The 25065-nt window shown below is 41.2% G+C and overlaps 1 protein-coding gene across 2 annotated transcripts in view; it reads left to right on the top strand.

Annotated features, from left to right (window-relative positions):
- Ppp2r2a (protein phosphatase 2 regulatory subunit Balpha) overlaps window positions 1-24624 on the top strand; it is a 46501-nt gene extending 21877 nt beyond the window's left edge. For both annotated transcript variants that reach the window (XM_048330312.1, XM_048330311.1), the window contains exons 3-10: window positions 4247-4344; window positions 12271-12436; window positions 14974-15086; window positions 15858-16035; window positions 17430-17594; window positions 18831-19000; window positions 20406-20497; window positions 23636-24624. In XM_048330312.1, the coding sequence (XP_048186269.1) occupies window positions 4247-4344; window positions 12271-12436; window positions 14974-15086; window positions 15858-16035; window positions 17430-17594; window positions 18831-19000; window positions 20406-20497; window positions 23636-23915 (1262 nt within the window). In that variant the 3' untranslated portion in view covers window positions 23916-24624. The remainder of the gene's footprint in view (window positions 1-4246; window positions 4345-12270; window positions 12437-14973; window positions 15087-15857; window positions 16036-17429; window positions 17595-18830; window positions 19001-20405; window positions 20498-23635) is intronic.
- Window positions 24625-25065: the final 441 nt, after the last annotated feature.

The raw sequence follows: 25065 nt of genomic DNA, 5'->3' as shown, positions 1-25065 counted from the left end.
TCTAGTTTTCCTTCTCCTGGATGTCATATAATGAAATCATAGAGTAGAACTTTTTAATCTGGCTTTGTTCACTTAGCCCTATACATACTGAGATTTATCTACGCTGTTCCCCCCCCCCCCTCCCCCAATCATGGAGCCTAGGCACTGTCCCTTGAGCTTTTGCTCTGAAGGCTAGCACTCTACCACTTTGAGCCACTCTAGTGGTTGATTGGAGATCAGAGTCTTGTGGATTTTCCTGCTTGGGCTGGCTTTGAATTGCTACCCTCAGAACTCAGCATCATGAGTAGCTAGGATTGCAGGTGCTTGTCACATGCTGTTGCTTAATGTCCAAGTTGTTCATTTTCATTCATAAAAGTGCTATTTCATTTTATAGATACAGTGTCTTCTTATTTGTTCATTCTTCAGTTGAGGTTACTTTTGTGTTAATTTTTGGCGATTACAAATAAATACTTGCATCCAGATGTTTGTGTGACTATTTTTATTTCCCTTGGCAAGTATCTACTGAGATTGCTGGGTTACATAGCAAAGAGTCTTTTGACTTAAATTTCTGAACTCTCCCTCCCAGAAGTGAGTACACCTTGTATTCTTGTCATCACTGAAAGCACTCGCTCCCTGTCAGCAGCAAATATTGCTGGGGGGTGGGGGTTGTTTTTCTGTTTGATTTTAGTCAGTGGAGTAGTATGTGGGAGCAGCTCAATACTTTCTGTTTCCATGTTTCCTTTTATGATAATAGCTATCACATGTCTATTATCTGAGCTCTCTGCCTAAGCTGTGGTAATTACCCCATAATTCCTTGCTTGCTTTTTCTAGGTAGGTTCACATACACTGTAATTTTCTTTTGTTTTGTTTTTGCCAGTCCTGGGGCTTTAACTCAGGGCCTGAGCACTGTCCCTGGCTTCTTTTTTTGCTCAGGGTTAGCACTCTACCTCTTGAGCCACAGTGCCACTTCTGGCTTTTTCTATATATGTGGTACTTAGGATTGGAACCCAGGGTTTCATGTATGCGAGGCAAGCACTCTACCATATTCCTAGCCTCACACTGTAATTTTTTAAAAAGAACTTAGTAACCTTGTTGTAGACAACTTTCTGATACAAATATATCCTTTTTTTAAATTAAGCATCAAGTACACATCCTTTATTAAAAATAATAGTGATTTTCTATAATAGTGATTTTCTAAGCAGGATTAAGAATTACTATCTTATGAGAAACTAGTAAGATTTTTTTTAAGGTTAATTAAGGATTTATCTGTGATGATCCCATTACATAAATGATCTTTTAAAAAAGCAGGGGGCTGGGAGTGTGACTTCGCTGTAGAGTGCTTGCCTTGCATGCAGTACCACAAAAGCAGAAAAGGCCAGTGGTAGAGAGCTAGTTTTGAGCAGGAAGAAGCTGGGGACAGTGCTCATGCCTGGCAAAAAAAGAAAAAAGGAATTGCATTGTACATAAATACATCTGATAGATTATTGTTTATTTGCTAAATGACTAATTCAGCTGTTACCTGTGGTTGTATTTAAGTGGTAGGATTTCATACTTTGGTATTCTTCCTCTTTTTATAAGTTGGCTAGTTTCTAGTGACCACTGTATCATTGCAAACACTTCTATTGCAATAGTGATTTTTTTTTATCTTTGCACTGTTTTTAAAGATGTTTTTATTAGCATACATTAGCTGTAAGAGGGGTTTACATTGTGATATTCCCATGCATGTTACATATACTATGCTCCATCTTCCTCCTTCCCTCTAATCTTTCTCACTTATCCTACCCTTCTCTCTTACAATGGCACCAGCAGGTTTCATCCTTCTGTTTTCATTATTGCGACCATATTCACCCACCTTCATTCCCTCCACTCACTTGCACCTCTTACACTTTGTTTTCATTCATCTAAGTGTATACTACTTGTATCAAGGAGTTTCACTGTGGTTCTCTTTTTTTAAACTGCATACCTTTTTAGAGAACAATACTTTGATGTTAGTATAAACATGCTGTTTGTGGGTTATTTTTTAGATATTCCTTCTCTGTGCCAAGTCCCATGCTGGTACTCATGGAGAGGGTTCTGTCAGTCTTCAGACTTGCAATTACAAAGTGTTAATGTCTCTGAATAGAAATATTTTTTACTTACTTTTAAAAGTGTTTTAATTGACATGCATATCATAGAAGCCCTTTGTTTGCTTGGATTCTTTTGTATTTTTAATTCTACCAATAAGTGATGGCATCATGGGCCAAGTGTGGAGCTTTGTGTGGCAATTTTGAATGAGAAAAAAAAAATTGTGGTCTGTGTAACATACTATTCTGCCACATATTTGTGATGTCAGGGGAAAACACCACTTCTTAAAGCTAAAAGCCCAAATCTATTTTATATAACAAAAGTTTGGGTGCATGGCTTTAATGTGTACGCTGAAGTTAGCTGTAGATCAAGAGAAAACTCTACTTTGGATATTCAGGTTTTACAAATAATCTTCGTGGTTTTGCCAGGTCCCATCAACAAAGCAAGATTGCTTAATAGTGTTTGAGTTTCCATTATTGCATACCTACACAAGGCTCCATTTTTATGTGTCTGTGCTTGTCCTGGGGCTTAAATTCAGGGCCTGGGCTCTGTCCCTGAGCTTTTGTTCAAGGCTAGCACTAGCTTTTGGTAGTTTAGTGGAGATCAGAGTCTCACAGACTTTTTTGCCCAGGCTGTCTTCCAGCAGCAGTCTTCAGAGCTCAGCTTCCTGTGTGATTACAGGCCTGAGCCACCAGCACCCATCTACAAGGCTACTTTATAACTGACCCCTTTTGTGATGGTTGTCTCTGGGGTGGGAAGTTTTCTTCTGTCAAAGGCCATTTAGATATTTAAAACATCACAGAGGGGCTGGGAATGTGGTTTAGCATTAGAGTGCTTGCCTAGCGTGCGTGAAACCCTGGATTCGATTCCTCAGCATCACATAAACAGAAAAGGCCAGAAGTGGCGCTGTGGCTCAAGTGGTAGAGTGCTAGCCTCGAGCACAAAGAAGCCAGGGACAGTGCTCAGTCCCCGAGTCTGAGTCCCAAGCCCCAGGACTGGCCAAAGAATAAGTCACAGACAATACAGAATTATCAATGCAGGCAGACAAGCTAATGTTTACAGTATTTTAGGAACCTTGCCTTTTAGCCTTTTGAGGCATTTCTGGGAATTTCACTTCTAATCCTGTAAAATAGGTTTTATCAGCACCCAGTGGATCATTAACTGTTACTGGAATGTATCATCCAGACACACACACCCTTGTTGTTTTTTAAAATATAGGCATCTTGCAGCTGTTGCCTGTTGCCACCTTCATACGTAGGCCTTTTCTGTTGTGTAGGTGGGACGTGAACCTCTATTCCTGGTTTGCTGAGATGGGGCAGTGTGCTTGATAAACTTAGGTGGCTTGTTTTTGTTTTGGTTGTTTGGCAGTGCTGGGGATCAGACTCAGGGCCTCACACAGGGTAGGCAAATAACATCATTGAGCCTGATGTAAGGCCGGTTAACGCAAGCCCAAAAGTTGCCTATAACATTAAGGTAGATATTACTAGGGTGTGGTTGGGATAACTTTTTTTTTTAACTGTAAAAGTGATTTCAGATGGAATCCCAAGTCATAAATCCAATCATGGCCTTCTGAATAATGTATTCTGAGTTGCAAAGAGAAAAAACCAAAACATTGTTACCCTAAAGAAGAGCAGGCATTAGTGGCTCATGCCGGTAATCCAAGCTACTCAAGAGGCTGAGATTTGAGGATTGCAGTTCAAAGCTAGCCCTGGCAGGAAAGTCCTCCGATTAGCCACCAGAAAACCCAAAAATGGCTCTGTGGCTCAAAGTGGGAGATCACTTGAGCAGAAGAGCTCAGGGACAGCCCAGGCCTTAATAAGTTCAAACCCCAGGACCAACTCCCCCCCTCCCCCCAAAAAACATGGTGAAAATATGAATTATCAATGCTACCGATACGTAGGAATACACGTAAGATGTTTTAAGTAATCATGCAAAATTCAGTGAAGTGTTACATACGTTTGGGGGGTGGGCAGGGGAGATTAGAGTTTTGAACTCAAGGCCTCATGCTTGCAAGGCATGTTGTGTTCCTGTTAAAAAGTTTTACATTGGTTCATTCTGAGGAATTTTCTTTTCAGTAGATTAAAGTATTCATTAAGAACTTTGGACTTTTTTCTGGTAACAGGTTGATATGTAGACTTGAATGTGTTAGCAAGTTTTGGAGAACAAAGACTGAAGTCTTTTTGTTTCTGTTTCAATTATGCAGCAGATATAATTTCTACAGTAGAATTTAATCATTCTGGAGAATTACTAGCAACAGGAGATAAAGGTGGTAGAGTCGTCATCTTTCAACAAGAGCAGGAGGTGAGTAAAGTTTAATCTTACTTTTATCTTCACCTTGAGACTAGAGCTTGTGTTACCCTGGAGAAACTCACCAAAGGGTATTGACATTTTTAGATGAAATCTATCAAGTAGAATTCAATATGTACATAGTTCTAGTTCTTTTAGCCTCATATGTGTACATATATATCTGTTTTGATTTTTAAACACATTTTAATTTTTAAAAGATTTGGTTAAAGAAGAGGGCAGGAAGTGGCTGAATTATTCCATACTTTAAATGGTCCTGAAGCCTGTGCCCTCAGTTAAGAGTTTTCTCTTTAAACTCGGTAAAACAAAGTTCCTTTGACCCCCATCTCAGTGCCTGATTTGCTTTGTGTATCCAAGGGTACGGAGGCTAAAGAAAATACAGCTCAGTTATTTTGATACCAGTTAATAGTAATATTGTCACTGTGATTTAAATGTCATTTTTAAGCGCAGTGCTGCTACCTTTCAGAGTGAGTTGGACATTGCTCCCTTGCTCTTTGAAGAAATTTCTCATTGTAGTAGAATCTTTGACTTAAGTGCATTCTTGTTTGTTTTTTCTTTCGCTTTAGGCATACTTCTAATCTGACTGACAAAATTTCTCACTAAAATTATTTGATAAAATTTGTCAGACCGGTTTTCCCTGGCTCATTCCCTCTGTAGGTCAAGGTTTATCCTTTAGAAAACTCCTTTTTTTTTTTTTTTTGAAACCTCTGCCCCCTGTCTATTAAAAAAGAACTAGCATAATGTATATAAATCGCAGGGTTTTACAAGTATGTCTAAATCATGATTCCAAGTTAGGTTTTAAAGGATTGTGAAGTTCCTGGAATAAGCAAAGACTCTAGTAATAATACTACTGCTTTGCACTTCTATAGCGCCTTTGACCTGAGGATCTCAAAGTGCTTTACAAACACTAATGAATTAGTCCTCACAACACCCCAGTGAGGTAGGTAACTTAATTTTAAAAGAAATGATTGATAGTGTCTGATTAGAAGATGCACAAACACTATGTTTCCTTTTATTTATTTAATTTAGCTTTTTTGGTTGTAAGCAAAGAAAACTAAAACTCCAGCTGTACTTCACAAAGAATGGTCTGGTGGGGAAGGGACCATTTCAATCAAATTTTCTGTTTCTAACACTTGACTGTAGAATCTTGAAATACTTGGAGAAGTGGCACTTTCAGCACAATTGCCCTTTATTTACAAATAAGAAAGCCAAGATATAAATAGCAGAAACACTACTCACAGCATCTGACTTGGTGTCTCTATTTGCTTGTTTGTTTGGGTTTTTTGTTTGTTTGTTTTTCGTGCCTTTCATGTTAGCTAACCGAAAAGTAGGCCTTCCATGGATTATTTTCTCTCAGTCTAGTTTTTACTTAAAGGTAATATAGCTCTTTTCCATACTTTTTGTTTTAAGGGGAAAAAATTGAAGAAAAACTTGTAAGCATGAATTTTGCCAATTATTTTAGTTATAAAAATATAAATAACAGGGCTGGGGATATAGCCTAGTGGCAAGAGTGCCTGCCTCGGATACACGAGGCCCTAGGTTCGATTCCCCAGCACCACATATACAGAAAACGGCCAGAAGCGGCGCTGTGGCTCAAGTGGCAGAGTGCTAGCCTTGAGTCGGAAGAAGCCAGGGACAGTGCTCAGGCCCTGAGTCCAAGGCCCAGGACTGGCCAAAAAAATATATATATATAAATAACAGTGTTAAAAGCTAACTTGAAAATGTAGTGCTTGAGAATGAAGTCACTTTCACCTTCTGTAGGTGGTAGTTTAAAGTCAAAATCAAAAGTGAGGCTGGGAGCTAGAGGCTCATGACTGTGATCTTAGCTACTCAGGAGGCTGAGGTCTGAGATTCACAATTCAAAGCCAGTCCAGGCAGGAAAGTTGATGAGACTCTTATCTCCAGTAAACTATCAAAAAGCTTTAAGTGGAGGGGCTGGGAATGTGACTTATCGATAGAGAGCTTGCCTACCATGCATGAAACCCTGGGCTTGATTCCTCAGCACAGAAAAGGCCAGAAGTGGCGCTGTGGGTCAAGTGTCAGAGCTCTAGCCTTGAGCAAAAAGAAGTTCAGGGACAGTGCTCAGGCCCTGAGATCAAGCCCTAGGACTGGCAAAGAAAAAAAAAAAGCCATAAGTGGAGCTGTAGTTCAAGTGGTAGAGTGCTAGCCATGAGCAAAAGAGCACGGGGACATTGCCCATACCCTGATGAGTTCAAGCTCCAGGACCAGCATGAAAAAATTTTTAACAGAGATATAAAACAGGACTGGAATTTGGGCAAAAATAGGGCAAATGTTTGCTGTAATACAGAGTTGGTCAATAATTGTAGATAAATTATAGTTTGTTTTCCTAAAAGAGTGTCTTAAGGTAGTGAGATTGCTCAAATATTTTACCTGTTTCAGAAGATAAGATCAATGTTGTGCACCTGTGTCTCACACCTGTTATCTTAGCTGCTCAGGAAGCTGAGATGGAGGACTGAGGGTTGAAGCCAGCTTGGACAGAATAAAGAAAACATCTCCAGAGGCTTCACTGAGAAAGCTAAGGGGGAGCATCCAGGCCCCAAGTACCCCAGTGCCAGCAAAAAAAAAAAAAGGAGAGGAAGAGAAAGAAAATAAGATAAAGAGTATATGAAAGAGTAATCAGGGGCTGGGGATATGGCCTAGTGGCAAGAGTGCTTGCCTCGTATACATGAGGCCCTGGGTTCAATTCCCCAGCACCACATATACAGAAAACGGCCAGAAGTGGCGCTGTGGCTCAAGTGGCAGAGTGCTATCCTTGAGCAAAAAGAAGCCAGGGACAGTGCTCAGGCCCTGAGTCCAAGGCCCAGGACTGGCCAAAAAAATAAATAAAAATAAAATAAAATTAGTTAAAAAAAAAAAAAAAAGAGTAATCAGGGCTGGGAATATGGCTTAATGGTAGAAGCCAGGGCTAGCGCTCAGGCCCTGGGTGGAAGCTCCAGGACTGGCAAAAAAGTGTGTGTGTGTGTGTGTGTGTGTGTGTGTGTGTATGCACATATATATTTCCAAACTGGGCACTGGTTAATATGTATTTGGTACATTTTGCTTAATTTTCCCTATTTTAAAGCGGGCCTTGAGAGTTTCTGAAACCATGTTGTCTTCAAGGTCTGTGTGATTGATTATAAGTGTACTTTACAATGAATACAATTGGGTGAGAATTTAGGAATTCCTGCCTATGTATCAGTAAGATAGTATTATGTAGAAAAGTGGAAGGGAGTTCAGAGATAATTTTTTCTAACTTTTTAGATAAATCCCAGAAAAATAGACATTCTAAGTATACGTAGTTGCTGCCGATCCCTAGGCTGGGCTCAGTAGGGGAAGTGGGGTTTACTGGGGATTAAGCACGGGTCCCACTCGAGCTACGCAAGCCCTCTACCATTTGAGCCATGCTCTCACAAAAGCTATGCCTTTTGTTTGTATTTTTTATTTTTGAGGTAGCCTCAGTAAAGTTAACTAGGCATCTACCTGCTTCTGCCTCCTGGGTTGCTAGGACTTGTAGGCACGTGAGCACCATACTTCCAGTGAATATTCTTAATCTGTTTCATGATGTGGCTTTGTTTGCAAAACACGGTGGCATTTGATCTACTATGGCCTTTTACTGTTACCTGTTGGTAAGGCTTTTCATTAAACTTTATGGACCTTAAGAAGTCATAGCAGCAGATACTTGGCATATCATTTGGTTTTTATTTTATTTTTCAGCCAGTCCTTGGGCTTGAAGTCAGGGCTTGGCCTTGTCCCTGAGTTTCTTTTTGCTCAAGGCTAGCGCTCTACCACTTCACTTGAGCCATAGCATCACTTCTGTTTATTTCTGTGTATGTGGTACTAAGGAATTGAACCCAGAGCTTAATGCATGCTAGGCAAGCACTCTACCACTGAGCCACATTCCCAACCCAATATTTTTAAGTCCCTCCTTTGGGTCTTACCTGTTTTATCCTTCAGACGTAGTAGGTCCTGAAAGTTGAGAAATCTGAAGTGCTTAAAATCTGAAATTCTTTGAGAAGCAACATAATGCCGCAGATGCAGGATTCCACCCCGACCCTGAGTGGCAGATGGTTATAAGATGAGTACAATGACTTAAAAGTGCTATATAAGCTGCCTTTGTGCTATGTGGTATAAGTTGTATATGAAACATAAATGAGTTTTGTGATGACATTCTAATAAGATATTTCATTATGTATATTCCCAAGTATGAAAAATTCTGAAATCCAAAACCTTTGAGGAGTACTTAGCTATAGTAGCTGCTAATGAATGCCTTATTTTCTCCGTTGTTAGTGTTAGAGAAAAGCTAAGATTGAGTTTGAGCTGGGAATTGAAAGACCTGGGTGCTGGGCTAGATTTACCTCCCCTGGTGTGGGGATGCTAAGCTTACTCCCTTATCAGTGCTCCCCTTTTCACCCTCTCCCCTGGGCGCCCGACCCACAGGGCGGCCAAGGTGGAGCGAAGGGACACGGGCAAGCCTAAAGTGCACGCAGCTGAACAAGATCCAAGGAAGCCAGGCGCAGACGGATCTCAAGTGCTTCGGAGAGCAATCTGGTTTAATCGGGAGGGGCTTACAGTAATATAGTGATGATGACGAGGATTGAGCAGGGGCTGGCGATAGACTGGCGAGCTTGTCCATCCAAGAGCAGCTCCCAAGGAAGGACCTCCCTCATGGGCTAACGTCACTTCCCATAGTACTGCCCTCTGGGCAAAGCCCGCGAAAAGTGCTCGCTGGCGCAAGGTGGGGGATGGTCTCAAAGCTACCCCTTCTGGTTCTGGACCCAGAAGAAGATAGGTGGCTCAGTTCCACACTGCCCCAGGGCTGGGGGAAGGGCGGTGCCTCGGGAGCGCTCTCATCGCCCTTCCCCCCTTAAGGCCAATATGAATCCCCAACACCTGGGTGTTAACTGTTCATCCATTTCTTCATGTTCAGCCTTCTTTGATAAGCTTTCTCTCCAGCCTGCCACCAAATCATACTTACTGATCTTTAATTTTTCATTTTTTTTCCAATCTTGGGGTATGAACTAAGGGCCTGGGCACTGTCCCAGAGCTTTTTTCTAATTGCTTAAGGCTAGCACTCTACCACTTCAGCCACAGCTCCACTTCCCACTTTTTGGTGATTAATTACAGACAAGAGTCCTATAAACTGGCTTCAACCCTCAATCTTCAGATCTAAGTAGCTAGTTTGCAGATGAGAGCCACTGGCATCTGGCTACTTACTAATCTTTTGAAGGTTCCAGCTCATTAAGGTGTTACATTTTTGAGGAGAACATCATGCATGTAATAGTACTTTTGCTTATTGCTGAGCATAGCATGTATATTTAGCCCTTTTTTCTTTTTGTCAGTTGTGAGGGCCTTGGTGCTGTCCTTGAGCCTCTTTCTGCTCAAGGCGATTGCTCTACCACTTGCGCCATAGCGCCACTTCTAGTTTCTGAGTGGTTTATCGGAGAAAAGAGTCTCACGGGGACTTTTCTGCCCGAGCTGGCCTTGTGATCCTCAGATCTCAGCCTCCCGAGTAGCTAGGGTTTCAGGCATGAGCCTCCTGCGCCCAGAAGTCAGGTTATAAGTACAGTGCATCTTGATCAAATATTACCCCTTGCATCATTCTCCCTCATCTTTCCCCATCCTTAACCTCAAGTTTCATAGTTCAATTTTTATATAACATGCATTGAACATAATGACTGCATTTTTCACTCTCCTCCCTCCACTCATGTGCCCACCTCTCACTGCCGCCCCCTCAACAGACACAACTTAGGTGGAAGGTGGGAATTCCCCGCTCAGTCTCTGTCCTTGAGGGGATTGTCTGGCCCCAGGACTATATAAGTAAGGCCTGCAAAATCTTTCATATGGAACAGGACGGACTGATGTTCCATGTCAGCTCTGTGGGCTTATCTGCCTCTGTGTCATTATGGGCCATGCAAAAGTATCCAGATGGTAGTTAGCAGAAGAAAGATTGCACCCTTGCAAAAGCCTTCGTGTGTACACATAGTATTATGTCTCTTCTTGGAGTGCCCATTGAATAGCATTCATCCTGAATATCAAATTGTTATCTGGTATGTTGTAGTTTTCATGGTATAACAATGAACCATGAGACTGGGTGGGTAATTTTAGGTGAGATTTCTGACATTCCTTCTAATGCGATACTTGAGTGTGTTTAGGTAATGGATGAGGTGCTGGGAACCAAGCTCTGTATTTGGTTTTTACCCCCTGCATAGTCCCAGGGTGGATAATTACTGCTCTTTGATACTCTTAATGGGGTTTGAACTCAGGGCCTGGGTGCCGTCCTGAGCTCTTTCTCTCAAGGCTAGTGCTCTCACATTAAGCCACAGCTCCATTTCTGGTTTTCTGATGTTCAATTGGAGATAAGAGTCTTATAGACTTTCCTGCTCAGGCTAGCTTTGAACTGTGATCCTCAGATCTAAGCCTTCTAGGATTATAGGCTTGAGCGACCTGTGCACAGCTTACTCTGCATTCTTAATGTTGACAAACCTACTCATAATCGATGCTATTCTCACAGGGATCAAAACAACTATGTGAGTGAACAGTTTGCATCATCAGGCTATTTGAAAAAGCCAAAACATACTTCCAGGATTATTCTCTGAATTCAGGAGATACAATAACAATAGATGACATTTTGATAGCTCAGATTAAGGTTTTCTTTTTTGTTGTTTGTTTGTTTTTGCCAGTCCTGGGCCTTAGACTCAGGGACTGAGCACTGTCCCTGGATTTTTGCTCAAGACTAGCACTCTGCCACTTGAGCCACAGCGCCACTTCTGGCCATTTTCTATATATGTGATGCTGAGGAATTGAACCCAGGGCTTCATGTATATGAGGCAAGCACTCTTGCCACTAGGCCATATTCCCAGCCCTTAGGGTTTTTTAATTTAAATGTTTTCCATAGATTTTTTTTTTTTTTCGGCCAGTCCTGGGCCTTGGACTCAGGGCCTGAGCACCATCCCTGGCTTCTTCCTGCTCAAGGCTAGCACTCTGCCACCTGAGCCACAGCGCCCCTCTGGCCGTTTTCCATATGTGTGGTACTGGGGAATCAAACCGAGAGCTTCATGTGTAGGAGGCAAGCACTCTTGCCACTAGGCCATATTCCCAGTCCTCCATAAGATTTTTTTTTTTAATGACCCTTTTTTAGTGTTTTTAAAGTAATTGTACGGAGATGAAATTGTAAACATGATTATAATTTTTCCTTTTGCTGAGGCATTTGTGTTAACCAAAGAAATCCATGATTATAGTGTCTGTATTTAGTTGCTTCATTTTTTTTTCAAATGGATCCAAAAAGAAACAAATCACCAGTATGTATATGTAATACGACTTGAAAGATACGGGCTCCACCATTGGTAGGGTCACAGGGGCACTGCTGGGTAGTACTGAATGTGAACTTAATTGCTAGCAAAATTTCTCAATAACTTTGGTCTCAGAGTATGTCATAGGGATCAAATAGGGCCATTGCATTTATGAAAACTTGTCTTTTGAAACAATCTTCCCAAAGAGGCAGACACCTAAAAAGAAAAGAATATGAAACATCATTTAACAGCAGAATGGAATGGTTCCCCTACAGTGGACAAAGTGTTACCTTTCAGATGAATCTCTTTGGGTCATTAGTTTTAGTTTTCATTTCTCTTAATCAGTATGATTCTGTGCTCTTTAATATATAACAGTAACTTGGCAATATAATTGATCCATAATTATTCCACTGTTTTTCTACTGAATGAAGCTTATTGTTAGCTTTTTTTCTCCTCATCTGAGCTGTATTTATTCTGTGAAGTCTTTAAATACACAAAGCAGAACATAGTTAAGTGAGTCAAGATAGTTAAGTGAGTTAGTATTTTCTGTCTATTGGAATTGATTTACATGTTTGATTTCTTTGGAATGTTTCTCAACAGTTGTTCCAAATCTTTTTTTTTTTTTCCATTTTAGAACAAAATCCAGTCTCATAGCAGAGGAGAATATAATGTTTACAGTACCTTCCAGAGCCATGAGCCAGAATTTGACTACTTGAAAAGTTTAGAAATAGAAGAAAAGATCAACAAAATTAGGTGGTTACCCCAGAAAAATGCTGCTCAGTTTTTATTGTCTACCAATGGTAAGTCAGTCTTTACTTTTCTGTGTTCTCTGTGGGTGCGTATTCTAGTGTTCTAGAATGGATCCTCTTCCTTCCCAAGAGCAATGTCCTTGAGCGGTTTCCTTTTTTTTTTTTGCCAGTCCTGGGGCTTCCGGAAGTTCTCAGGGTGTCGTTTCTTGCTCAAGTCCATCACTGTCCCTCCAGTATACTTGCAAGCAGACCTGTGCTTGCGAGTTTAGATGAAATTAAAACCTACCTTTCTAGTCTGTTGGTTCCACCTGGGTCTGCCATAGAGGCTTCATCGTGACTCTTTGACGGCCATCACGCACAGAGTCTTCTAGACCCTGAGCACTGTAGGACTTGGAGTGGACAGAAGCTGCTGGCTATTCCAGTGCCTGGGTCAGGGGCTAGTGAATCCATGTCATTTTTTTCTGTAGACAGAATTAAAAGTGCCTCCAAAATAAATTTGAGTGGCTGAATGCAAACAATCATTCACTAATTTCACAAAATATTTAATAGTATTGTAGAATGCATTGTCACTTTCTTTGTTGTGAAAATGAATTGTAAACAAAACAAAGATTACGTTTTTGTGTGTGCAAAGTAGGATCCAAGCTGGGTACTGGTGGTTCACATCTGTGTCCCTATCTACTCAGGAGGCTGAGTTCTGAGGATCATGGCTCAAAGCCAGCCCATGCAGGACAGTCCTTGGGACTCTTATCTCTAATTAGCCACTAGAAAACTGGAAGTGGATCTGTGACTCAAAGCGGTAGAACATTAGCCTTGAGTGGACAATTACAGGGACTGTGCCAGGCCCTGAGTTCAAGCCCCAGGACCAACAAGGGGGCTGGGGAGGACTAGGGCCCAGCCAGGGGTCAGTTGTTCACACCTGTAATCCTAGCTATTCAAGAGGCTGAAATCTAAGGATTGCAGTTTGAAGCCAGTCCAGGTAGGACAGTCTGTGAGACTCTCGTGTAATTACCCCCAAAAAGCTGGAAATGGAGCCGTGACTCGAGTGGTAGATTGCTAGCTACCCTTGATCAAAGAAGCTAAGGAACAGCACCCAGGCCCTGAGTTCAAGTCCTAGGACCAGTACACACATAAAAAGAGTCCAGTGTGGCAGGACGAAACCACTTGTCACTGAAGAGTTGTCACTGTCTTCAGATGGTGATTTCAGAAGAATAAAGTACTAAAGGCAATTTTACTCTGTTTACATTTCCTCTTTGCCGGGTAATCTGCAGGGAGAACAAACATTCTTATAAACTAGACGATAGACATTGCCAGGCTAGAGAGTCATTGGTCATTCTGGGAGTTGTTTTGTAATTCTTTTATAAAATGGCATTACGTGCTGTTTTTGTTTTTGTTCGTTTGTTTTTGCCAGTCCTGGAGTTTGAACTCAAGGCCCGAGCACTGTCTCTGGCTTCTTTTTGCTCAAGGCTAGCACTCTGCCACTTGAGCCACAGTGCCACTTCTGGCTTTTTCTATATATGTGGTGCTGAGGAATCGAACCCAGGGCTTTATGTATGTGAGGCAAGCACTCTACCACTAAGCCATCATATTCCCAGTCCCTGTGCTTATGTTTTGTTTACAAAATTATTAAGATGTCATGCTTTCATATAAAAGTGCCATTTTTTGATTAACACCAATAAAAATAAGCATACTTAAGTCCCTCATAGTGATAATTCCAAATAAGGGATTGATACTCATCCCTACAGAGAATTTACAAAGGTAACACTGTACAGTGAGAGCCCAAATGATAGAACACCACCAGGTCCGTCTCCTGTAACAGCAGGCAATCCCAGTTGAGGGATGGACACTACAAAGTACTTGACCACCATTGAGAAGCAGTTGAGTCAGAGAAGCTTCAGGGCACTTGAGGACTAAATGTTCTAAGTTTGGAGAGAAACACTTGGGAACAGTGTTAATTTCTTAGTCTTGACAAATATGCCATGGTTGCAAAAGATTTTGGCATTAGAGGAAACCAGGTGAAGGGTACATAGGAATATTGTGCTGCTGTTGCAGCTGTGTTCTAGGCTTAAAATAGATCCTAAAATAAAAGTTTCCTTTTAGAAAATATCTTGAAGGGCATATGTCTTGAAGGAATTGTGACATGTGCCTTTCAATCAATACTTTTCACACCCTATTCCAGACTTAGGAAGCACTGACCCGGGAGGAGGAGGAGAGACTTGAGTGAGGTATCCTGGGCTAGGAGGGAGTCTGACAGGACCTGCAAGGGAAGGAACCAAGGGATCTGTGCCCTGAGATTTGATTCTAAATATCTTTTTATGTTTGTACAAATATCTGTTCACACTCATGAATAATTGCTTTCCTATAGCTTCTATTGTTTTTTAAGGATAGACATCTTGGCATATATTTGATTAACATTGTTACATATTTGTAATTTCTGTGCTGTGCTTCTATGTATTTTACTCACATTATAATTGTATTTTTATTAATACAGTCACGATGGTTTTAAGTGAAGTATAAAATGCTATGTTTTAAAATGTCCTAAATGGTTTTTCTGCCAGTTTTGCCTTTTGAATACTTCATTCTACCCCCAGATAAAACAATAAAATTATGGAAAATCAGTGAAAGAGACAAAAGACCAGAAGGGTATAACTTGAAAGAAGAAGATGGAAGGTATAGAGACCCTACTACAGTTACTACACTACGAGTAAGTGCTTGAAAGAAGTTTCTAATACTAGTTTATATGATTCTGTACAGGAGTTTGAGTAAGACTTCGATAGGAGCGATTACTGTTAAGTCCCAGGCCCCCAGAAGTTTTTATAATGATGTATCACATTGAAAATACCCATTTAAACATAGACGCTGAACTTGAACTACATAGTGACTTTAGATAAGCATGCATAGAATTTGCATTTGAGGGCTGGGGATATGGCCTAGTGGCAAAAGAGTGCTTGCCTCTCCTATACATGAAGCCCTGGGTTCAATTCCCCAGCACCACATATACAGAAAATGGCCAGAAGTGGCGTTGTGGCTCAAGTGGCAGAGTGCTAGCCTTGAGCAAAAAGAAGCCAGGGACAGTGCTCAGGCCCTGAGTCCAAGGCCCAGGACTGGCAAAAAAAAAAAAAAGAAAAAAAGAAATTAGCACTTGATTTTATGCTGTATTTACCATTTCAAAATTAATTTTCTTTGGAGACCAAAAAAGTAGAAATGGGCCAAAGCTGGTAGCTTAAAAATACAAAGAATTGGGTGCTATGGTTTAAACATTAATAATTTTGCCTATCTTTCAAGAAGTACAAATTGTAATAACATTGCTACCAATAAAAGGAGATAAATTTTCCCAACTGTTTGTTTTCCTGTTCAACAAAGGGTCAGCTTATTTGCTTTTTAGAACTAAGTCTCAAAAACTGGAATAATGATGTGTTCTGAACTTGTAACTGCTAACCTTTTGTAAATTCTGTTTTTCATGTACTATTAACAGGTGCCAGTCTTCAGGCCCATGGATCTAATGGTTGAGGCCAGTCCACGAAGAATATTTGCCAATGCTCATACATACCACATCAATTCAATTTCTATTAATAGTGATTATGAAACTTATTTATCTGCAGATGATTTGCGAATAAATCTTTGGCATCTGGAAATTACAGATAGAAGTTTTAGTATCCACTTAATCTGATGATATGTGCTTTGTTGTAGTTTTTGGTAAAGAAAATACTGTGTTCATTGGTTTCATAGGTTTTTGTTTGTATTTATGAACATAGAAATTTCTCTCTCCTTTTTTTGGGGGGTGGGGTGTTGGTTGTGGGACTTGAGCTGAAGGCCTTGACTTTTTTGTTCTAGGCGAGCACTCTACCCCTATGAGCCATAGCACCATTTCCAGTTTCCTGGTGGTTAATTGGAGATAAGTCTTAATAGACTTTCCTGCCTGGGCTGCCTTTGAACCACAATCTTTAGAAATCAGCCTCCTGAGTAGCTAGGATTACAGATGTGAGCCACCAGGACTTGGCAGAAACTTCACTTTTTATAATGAGCTTTTTTGGCAATCAGAAATATTCTCACTGAGGTTAGAAAACAAGTGCATATGGGTTGCAAAGTATAAATAGTGTTAGTAGAAACTGTTGAGCCTGCACCCTTTTCTGGAGTACCAGGATTGCACTGGGACTTTGAACATGCTAGGCAAGTAATCTACCAGAGAAGCCATGCCCCCAGCCCTCCAAAGCACACTTCTATTTATGTTCTCTGAATTTTTCTGTATACACACGTGTGTAATTCCAAGTGTTTGTACTGGTGTACATTCATAAACACAAATATGTACTCAAAATGGAAAGTTTTGATAAATGATAGCAACTATTTCTACTCAATGTGTGTATTTTCCAAGTAGCAGTCATTTCAAGATGGACGAAGCTTGTCAAAATTCATGCTTTACCAAGGTGTGTAGGAGAGGCTGTCTTCTTGTTCATTTTCCAGTCTAATTAGTGAAAAGCTTGTTTTGGTTTATTCTTTCCCAGGTTTTCCATGGGACTAGCATGATTTTTTTGTTTGGGGGGGGGGGTTGCTTTTTTAAAAGTACCCCTTTTTTGCATTAATTGAGATCTTATTTGTGGTACAATTCACTCCTTTCATCCTCTTGTGTATATACATGTTTTGGAGTTCTCTTTTTGTTTACATAGTGTCATTGTTCTCTATAGCTTCTGGGATTTCCTTTTTTTGGTTTTAGTTTTATTTTGGCTTGGCTTTTTGAGACTGTCTTACTAAGTAACCAGTATTGGCATGGAGCTTGTGATCCTCTTCTTGCCTTTGCATCTCCCAAGTGCTGAGATTATAGGCACATGCCACTCTGCCAAGTTGACTTCTGGGATTCATAGCCTAAAGCGCCCCCCCCCCCCAATATCTTAATTTTGCCCATTTTTGTCTTCTAAAAATCTAGTTGGTTGGTGGTTAGCTTTAAAAGTTTTAATACTTCTTAGGTCTGTGGATGAATTTTAGTTTGAGAATTGTAGGATCTTACTGACCTTGTTTCCAAGTGGGAATTCCTTAATGAAATGCTGTCCAGATATTGTGGATATCAAGCCTGCCAATATGGAAGAGCTCACAGAGGTGATTACAGCTGCAGAATTCCATCCAAACAGCTGTAACACGTTTGTCTACAGCAGCAGTAAAGGAACGATTCGGTTATGTGACATGAGGGCATCTGCCCTCTGTGACAGGCACTCTAAGCGTAAGTTCCATGCATCTTCATAACAATACCTTATTTTATTTGCTTGACACTAGCCTGAGATGTACGTGGAGACCTGCTGTAGCCTTGGTTAGATGCTTGACTCTGTAGGAGGCGTTACTGCATTCTCACCAGAAGAACGCAGCCGGGTTCCCTTGGGGGCCTGGCTTTTGATTTTCAGTGACTGTAATTTGTAGTTCAGTGCTAGACTTGGAAAATCTGTATTTGAATGAACTCTCCAACCTTGTATTCAAGTAGAGGAGTCCCTTTGTGTCGTCGTCCCCCCAGTCCCTATCTCTGTCTCTCCCCAGATTTATTCTAAAAAGTTGCTTAAAATTAAAGATGGGAAAATATTACCTTCAGAACATTAAGGGGCTGTGATATTCTTTTTTTTTTTTTTGGCCAGTCCTGGGCCTTGGACTCAGGGCCTGAGCACTGTCCCTGGCTTCTTCCCGCTCAAGGCTAGCACTCTGCCACTTGAGCCACAGCGCCACTTCTGGCCGTTTTCTGTATATGTGGTGCTGGGGAATCGAACCTAGGGCCTCGTGTATCCGAGGCAGGCACTCTTGCCACTAGGCTATATCCCCAGCCCTGTGATATTCTTGTTCTCATGCTGTTATGAGTACTTGCAAATTCAAGTACATGGTTACCAAAAAAAGTTTTACATGGCTACTAGAAAGATAGCGTGGGGTGAGTTGGTGGGAAACAGTGGTGTGTCAGGGCGATGGTGGCCAGAGTCAGTAAGGCAGGTGGTAGAGTGTGATAGCCGGGTGAGGTGCACTAAGTTCTCCTAAATTAGCTGGGTGACTGAACGTGCATTGTATACCCTGCATCTACAATTAGACAGGCCGGCATTTTCTTAAACTTTTTGGGGGAATTAAATTTTAGAGTTGGGAGATATTTTCCAGTTGTTTATTAGCCTATAATTTTACTTCTCTTAGAAGACTTATCAATTATTTTATTAGAAAATGGTTGGTCATTATGAAAATACCTAACCTTGCTTGGTGCTTGTGGCTCATGCCACAAGCCATCTGTTCAAAGCCATCTGGGACAGATAAATCTATGAGACTCTTACCTCCATTTAGCCAGCACAAAGCCAGACTTGGAGGCATGGCTCAAGTGGTAAAGTGGTGGCTGTGAGTGAAAAGGCCAAATGAGGATGTAAGGCTGCAGATTAAGCCCCAGTACTGGACTGCGTGCGTGTGCACACACATACATTACCTTCTTTTTGCTTTCTAGTGTTTGAAGAACCTGAAGATCCCAGTAACAGGTCATTTTTTTCTGAAATCATCTCCTCTATTTCGGATGTAAAATTTAGCCATAGTGGCCGCTATATGATGACGAGAGACTATTTGTCAGTCAAAATTTGGGACTTAAATATGGAAAACAGGCCTGTGGAGACATACCAGGTACTTGCATGTTTTCTTCTTTCAAGAGCATTTTGAAGTGGTTTGTAGAGAGTGGTTTGTAATGGTACTGATCCCAATTCTGTGTTGGATAGAACAGGACTTAATCCAATTAGGCTCAAAATGGACATTTAAAATTAGGTTAGGGCCAGGGATATTGTAGTGTGTACCCAGCATTCAGAAGTATCATGAGTTCAAGGCTATACTGGTCTGCATGGCAAGACACTCAACTGAAAGGGCGCACCTACTGTTCACTGCTATTGCTGCTTGTTTTGGTCCTCTTCCGTAAAAAGAATAGTTGATAAACATACATACACGCATGCGCACACACACCACTGCAGTAAACACTTGAACTTCCTTTGTAATTTACAGCACTAACGTTGGAATAAATCATGCTTCTCAGAGTCCTTTTTTAAAATACCAAACTTATTTTCTAGTTTATACTTTAGTGAGTAAATACAGAAATCTTAATTTATCAAAGAAACTTTCATTAGCTTTCATCATTGTATAACAAGTTATGCTAATCAAAATTTTTTGATTATGCATTTACAACTAGAGTAGCCATTACCAAACTATTTTAAATGTAGACCTAAATTAAATTTGTGGCCAGCCAGGTGTACCAGTGGCTCACACCTATAGTCTTAGGTATTCAGGAGGACTAGGATCTGAGGATCACAGTTTGAAACACAGCCTGCACAGGAAAGTCGGAGACTCTTAGCTCCATTTAAGCACCAAAAGTGAAGCTCTGGCTCAAGGGGTAGAGTGGACTAGCCTTGAGCAAAAAAGCCCAGAGACAGCTCCCAGGCCTTTGAGTTCAAGCCCCAGGACCAGCACACAAAAGAGATAAGCAGGTAGAATGTGGCAGGACATACGTATGTCAGCTACTCAAGAGGTATAACATAGAAAGATCATGATTCATGGCCAACTCCAAGCAAAAAGCACAAGACTATATGAAAAATAACTGAAGCAAAAGGAGTAGGGGGGCTCAAATGGTAGTACATGTGCCAAGCACAAGGCCCTGGGTTCAAAGCCTCGTAAACCCCCCCACACCCCAAAAAAATTTATCAGCAGTTGGTGGACTGAAAAGAAAGTAGTGATAATGAACACTGCTGTAGTGCTCTTTTGTTACTCTTGTTTTAGTCAAGTTTATCAGAGTATTTGTGTCCTGTCCAGGACAGGATTTTTAACTTGTATACCCTAGGAAAACGTGCTTCCCTAAAATAAGATTTGTGTGTTTGTAGAAGTTGATATAATACCTTTATTTTGTTAAGAAGGTAAGATTTAATATGAAAAGGTATTTGTATATGCCTATATAAGGATACTTTCCAAAGTATGTGGACTTGCTAATAGCATCACTTTCCGGTTCTTTGTGGCTTGATCTTGCACTTAGTTTGTCTCATCTCCCCAGGTACATGAATACCTCAGAAGTAAGCTTTGCTCGCTGTATGAGAACGACTGCATATTTGACAAGTTTGAATGTTGTTGGAATGGCTCGGACAGGTAATTGTCATCTTAACCCTCTCAAATAGGAGTCGTATTAGAGGAAGGGGATTGGTAGATGCCTTCTCCATTATGATTGCTGCATTATATAAATCAATGCAAGTTTTAGAGTGACAAATTAGAAGCACAACACCATTTTTCTCAATGGATTCCTTGAAGTAAATTTAGTCATCTGAAATGTAGCATTGCGGTAATCACACGTGAAAAACTAAGCACTGGTTCCACCAGTGAAGATAAACCGAAACGTGTGTCACTTCCTTCACATGTTTCCCGCTGTGGACCCGATGAGTCACGTGGGAAGCCAGGCACCGTGGAACCTGCCTGTAGCCTGCTACCTACACGGGAGGCTGAAGTTGGAGGATGGCTTGTGCTTAGGAGTTCAAGATCAGCATAGGCAAGGCAACATAGTGAGACTCCATGCTCAAGAAGCATTTTTAAAATCACTTCCCTGAAATGATAACCATTCATTAAAGTAGTGAATTTTCAGTTTGGTGTTACTGTACAGTGAGCCTGCTTTGAGAAGTCCTTTGGCAGTGGTGATTTCTTATGATTACCATATGATCTCTTGTTAACATTAATACCTCATAGAGGCAACAATTTGTGTGTATCATTTTATCCATATTATCAGAGGATATTATGATTTTTATCTCTAGTTTTGTCACAGCATAATTCTTTCACTATCAAAGGAGCATCAAAAAAATTGTAATTGTCAGGTGTGGGTTTTTGGTGGGGGGGGGTGGGCAGTCCTGGAATCAGGGCCCAAGCACTGTCTCTGGCTTCTTTTTGCTCGAGGCTAGCACTTTCTGCTTATATGGTGCCGAGGACTCAAACCCAGGGCTTCAAGCATGCAAAGCAAGTACTCTGCTGCTCAGCCATATTCCTTAGCCTTGCCATTAATTTTTTGCCATTTGATTATGTCTTAAGTTGAGAAAAAGTAACTTTGAGATTTATTGATAATTAGGAGTTCTTTATTCAGTAGTAGTTTTATCATGGGAGCTGAATATGATTCCAGTGTCATTACAGAGTAAAGGAAGTTAAACCAATTTGGAGAAAGGCATTATGTAATAGCCTGTGGTGTAATGCTACCACTGCCACCTTCTTGTTTAAAGCAGCTTGAAGTGGGAATTATTTCCCTTAAAAAGATTTTATTGAAATAATTTCAAACTTGAAAATTTGATAGCATAGCAAAAGAAGTCATTTAGCCTTTACCCAGATATCCTTGTGCTATTTGCTCTATCACTCTCTCTTTGTTATTTATTTTACTTTTTTGCTGGTGGTGGGGCTTGTTCTCAGGGCCTGGCTGCTGTCCCTGTGCTTTTATACTCAAGGCTAGTGCTCTACCACTTTGAATCACAGCCCCACTTCCAGTTTTCTGGTGGTTAACTGGAGATAAGAATCTTTCAGAGACTTTCCTGCCTCGGTTGGCTTCAAACTACCATCCTCAGATCTCAGCTTCCTGAGTAGCTAGTATTACAGGCATGAGCCACCAGCAACCAGTTGTGTTCTTTTATGATAGTCATATCTTTTAGGTGTATGTGTGTGCCATTCCTAGAGCTTGAACTCAGGGCCTGGGCACTGTCCCTAATCTTTTTCACTAGCGGTTAGTGATCTGCCACTAGAGCCACAGCTCAACTTCCAATATTTTGGTAATGAATTGGAGATAAGAATCTCACAAGTGTTGGGCCCTGGTGACTTATACTTGTAGTCCTAGTTACTCAGGAGGCTGGGATCTGAGAACTGCAGTTTAAAGCCAGCCCAGGCAGAAAAGTCCCCATGAGACTCTTAGCTCCAATTAACCACTCAAAAACGAGAAGTGGCACTGTGTCTCAAAGTAGTAGAGTTATTAGCCTTGAGCAGTAGAGCTCAGTGCCCAGACCTTGAGTTGATTCAAGACCCGCAACCAACAAAAAAAGAAGCTCACAAACAAGTCTGGCACCGTGGCTCACGCCTGTCATCCTAGCTACCCAGGAGGTTGAGATGTGAGGACCATGATTCAAAAGCCAGCCTAGGCAGGAAAGTACATGAGACTTACCTCCACTTAATCACAAAAAGAGCTGGAAGTGGTGCTGTGGTTCAAGTGGTAGAGTGCTGGCCTTGAATAAAAAGAGTTCAGGGATAGCACCCAGGCCCAGAGTTCAAGCCCCAGGACTGGCCAAAAAAAGAAAAAAGAATCTGATGGATTTAACCTGTCTAAGCTGGCTTTGAACCATGATCCTCAGATTTCAGCCTCCTATGTAGCTAGGATTACAGGCCTGAGTCACTGGCACCTAGTGAAGGAATGGTTGTAATTTGTGTGTTATACATTTTTGGCAAGAATGCTACATAAGTCCTTTTTTAAGGACTACAGCTCCATTGGCTTCAGGGTCATGTGCTAAGCTGAGTTTGATGTAGATTATTGGGAGAATAGATACTACCGAGTAGAAGATAATTCTTGGTTACAGAGCAAGCAGGTCCTTAGTTTTCTGACCTCAGTTAGAGTAGTCATTTGAACCATGTGGCACCCGTCTGCACACATGGCCGTTCCAGTCTTGAGAAGTGCCTGTGAGGACGCTTGGTGGTGGTGCCGACTGGGAGCCGTGTGCGGTGTAAACGCCTGGGGGCCTAGCAGCGTTGTGCAGCAGGGCTGTCTGAGCGAGGCAGAGGGGCACAGGCCTGTCGTCCAAGCGCACTCTATAGGTCAAGGCAGGAGGATTGCGGGTTGAAGACATCTTAGATTACATCATCCACACGCCCTCTGTGGGGGCTTTAGGGGGAGAGGCCTCTGGTTATCTGGAACAAATTTAAAAGTTTATAATTCACATTAGAAAGCACTGGTTTCATAAGAACAGCTGTTGCCGTGTGTGGGGGAGATGACAATTTGTGAATCCTACAGGCAGCTGTACTTCAAGAAGCTGCTACTCCAGTAAATGACATGGTCCGCAGTTGCAGAGGTGGCTCAGGGGAGCTAGTTCAGGGTGACTGAGAACTTTGCATGAGGACATGTCAGCTTTGGAAGAGGGTCCTAGCAGAAGCAGTTGATTTATTCCAGTGAATCGGGGCCTTCCAGTCACTGTTCCCTGGGGGCGCGAGGCCAGGTTGGAGCAGTTTTAGTTAACACAGTCTCTTCACATGTTTTGACGCGGTGCTCTACTCTTACAGTGTTGTCATGACTGGATCCTACAATAATTTCTTCAGAATGTTCGACAGGAACACAAAGCGAGATATAACCCTAGAAGCATCACGAGAAAACAATAAGCCTCGCACGGTTTTGAAGCCACGCAAAGTCTGTGCAAGCGGCAAACGAAAGAAAGATGAAATAAGTGTTGACAGCCTAGACTTCAACAAGAAAATCCTTCATACAGCCTGGCACCCCAAGGAAAATATCATTGCCGTAGCTACTACAAACAATCTGTATATATTTCAAGACAAAGTGAATTAGGGTTGGCATTCCTAGCAGAAGAGCCCACATCCTGCTTAGTTGAGATAGCTGAGTCTAGCATTCGTACCTGTAAGAGAAGGGTCCATTGTGGCACCCTTTCCAGTGTTTGACAGTGTGCCATTCGACAACACTCATAGCTGCATGGAGAGAGCTCCACTCACCACCCTGGGCTTCTCCGTGTCTGCTAGCCATTTAGGTAAGGGTAGGGCACTTTTAATTTAAATGACTTCTTGCACCATCTTGCCTAATGGACTAGACTATTGGACTGTATCAACATTGATTTACTCCACTTTTTATGCCTTCCATTGTGATGACGTCAAACACAGTGAAAGCCTTCAGTCATGCTATGGGATTTAATTGTGTATCCTCATTACTGTATCATTTGTGGGGTACACCCCTTCCCCTTTTTTAAATTAAATACAGCTCATTCTTACTGTGGCTTGTAGCATTCCTCCTCTCTGGCCTCCTGGACTCTCCCCCTCCATCTCTTACCTAGCCCCTTCCACCTGGTCTTGGTGGTGGTATATTAAAAATGAGAAAAAGAATGAAAGCACACAAAATGAGTCAGCTTGGGGTCCACGGTAAAGGGGGTACATGTTGCGAACAAATGTTTTAATAACAGTTGGCTGTAATCACTCCTTGCCATGTCTGGCGCTGAAAATAAGGAAAAAAAAAAAAACTACTACTGAATAAAAGTGACAAAGAACGGAGAATCTGGTTTTCTTTTTCTTTTGAATCTACCTCTTTAAGCCAAAATCTGTGTCATGCCCTTGGGTGAACTGAACTGAATTGAGTCTGTTGTTTTATTGGTATATCTGTTAATTATTTTTAACAAGTGTTCTTTTCATGGAGGAGAGAGGTCTTGGTTCTATGTGAACATGTTTCAAATATATATTAGTATTGAAGATTTTGCTATCTCTAAATGCTACTAGAGATTTTTAAATGTAGTTGTGGGCATATTAGATACATTGTATCTATACTTCACTGTTAATGAAATTGTTGTAAATGAGAACCAAAATTTTAAAGACTTTTTATAGTAATTTCATTTTTTGTCTTCCCTGAATACTAGTAAGTCAAAAGACTTTAAGATGTTTTAACTAGACTTTTTTGTTAGTCATATAATAGAGTGGAAACATAGCATCAAGGGATA

This window comes from Perognathus longimembris, chromosome 21 (assembly GCF_023159225.1).
Source record: "Perognathus longimembris pacificus isolate PPM17 chromosome 21, ASM2315922v1, whole genome shotgun sequence".
Lineage (NCBI taxonomy): Eukaryota > Metazoa > Chordata > Mammalia > Rodentia > Heteromyidae > Perognathus > Perognathus longimembris.
Note: the sequence above shows the minus strand (reverse complement) of the source record. Positions and strands in the feature narration are given on the sequence as shown.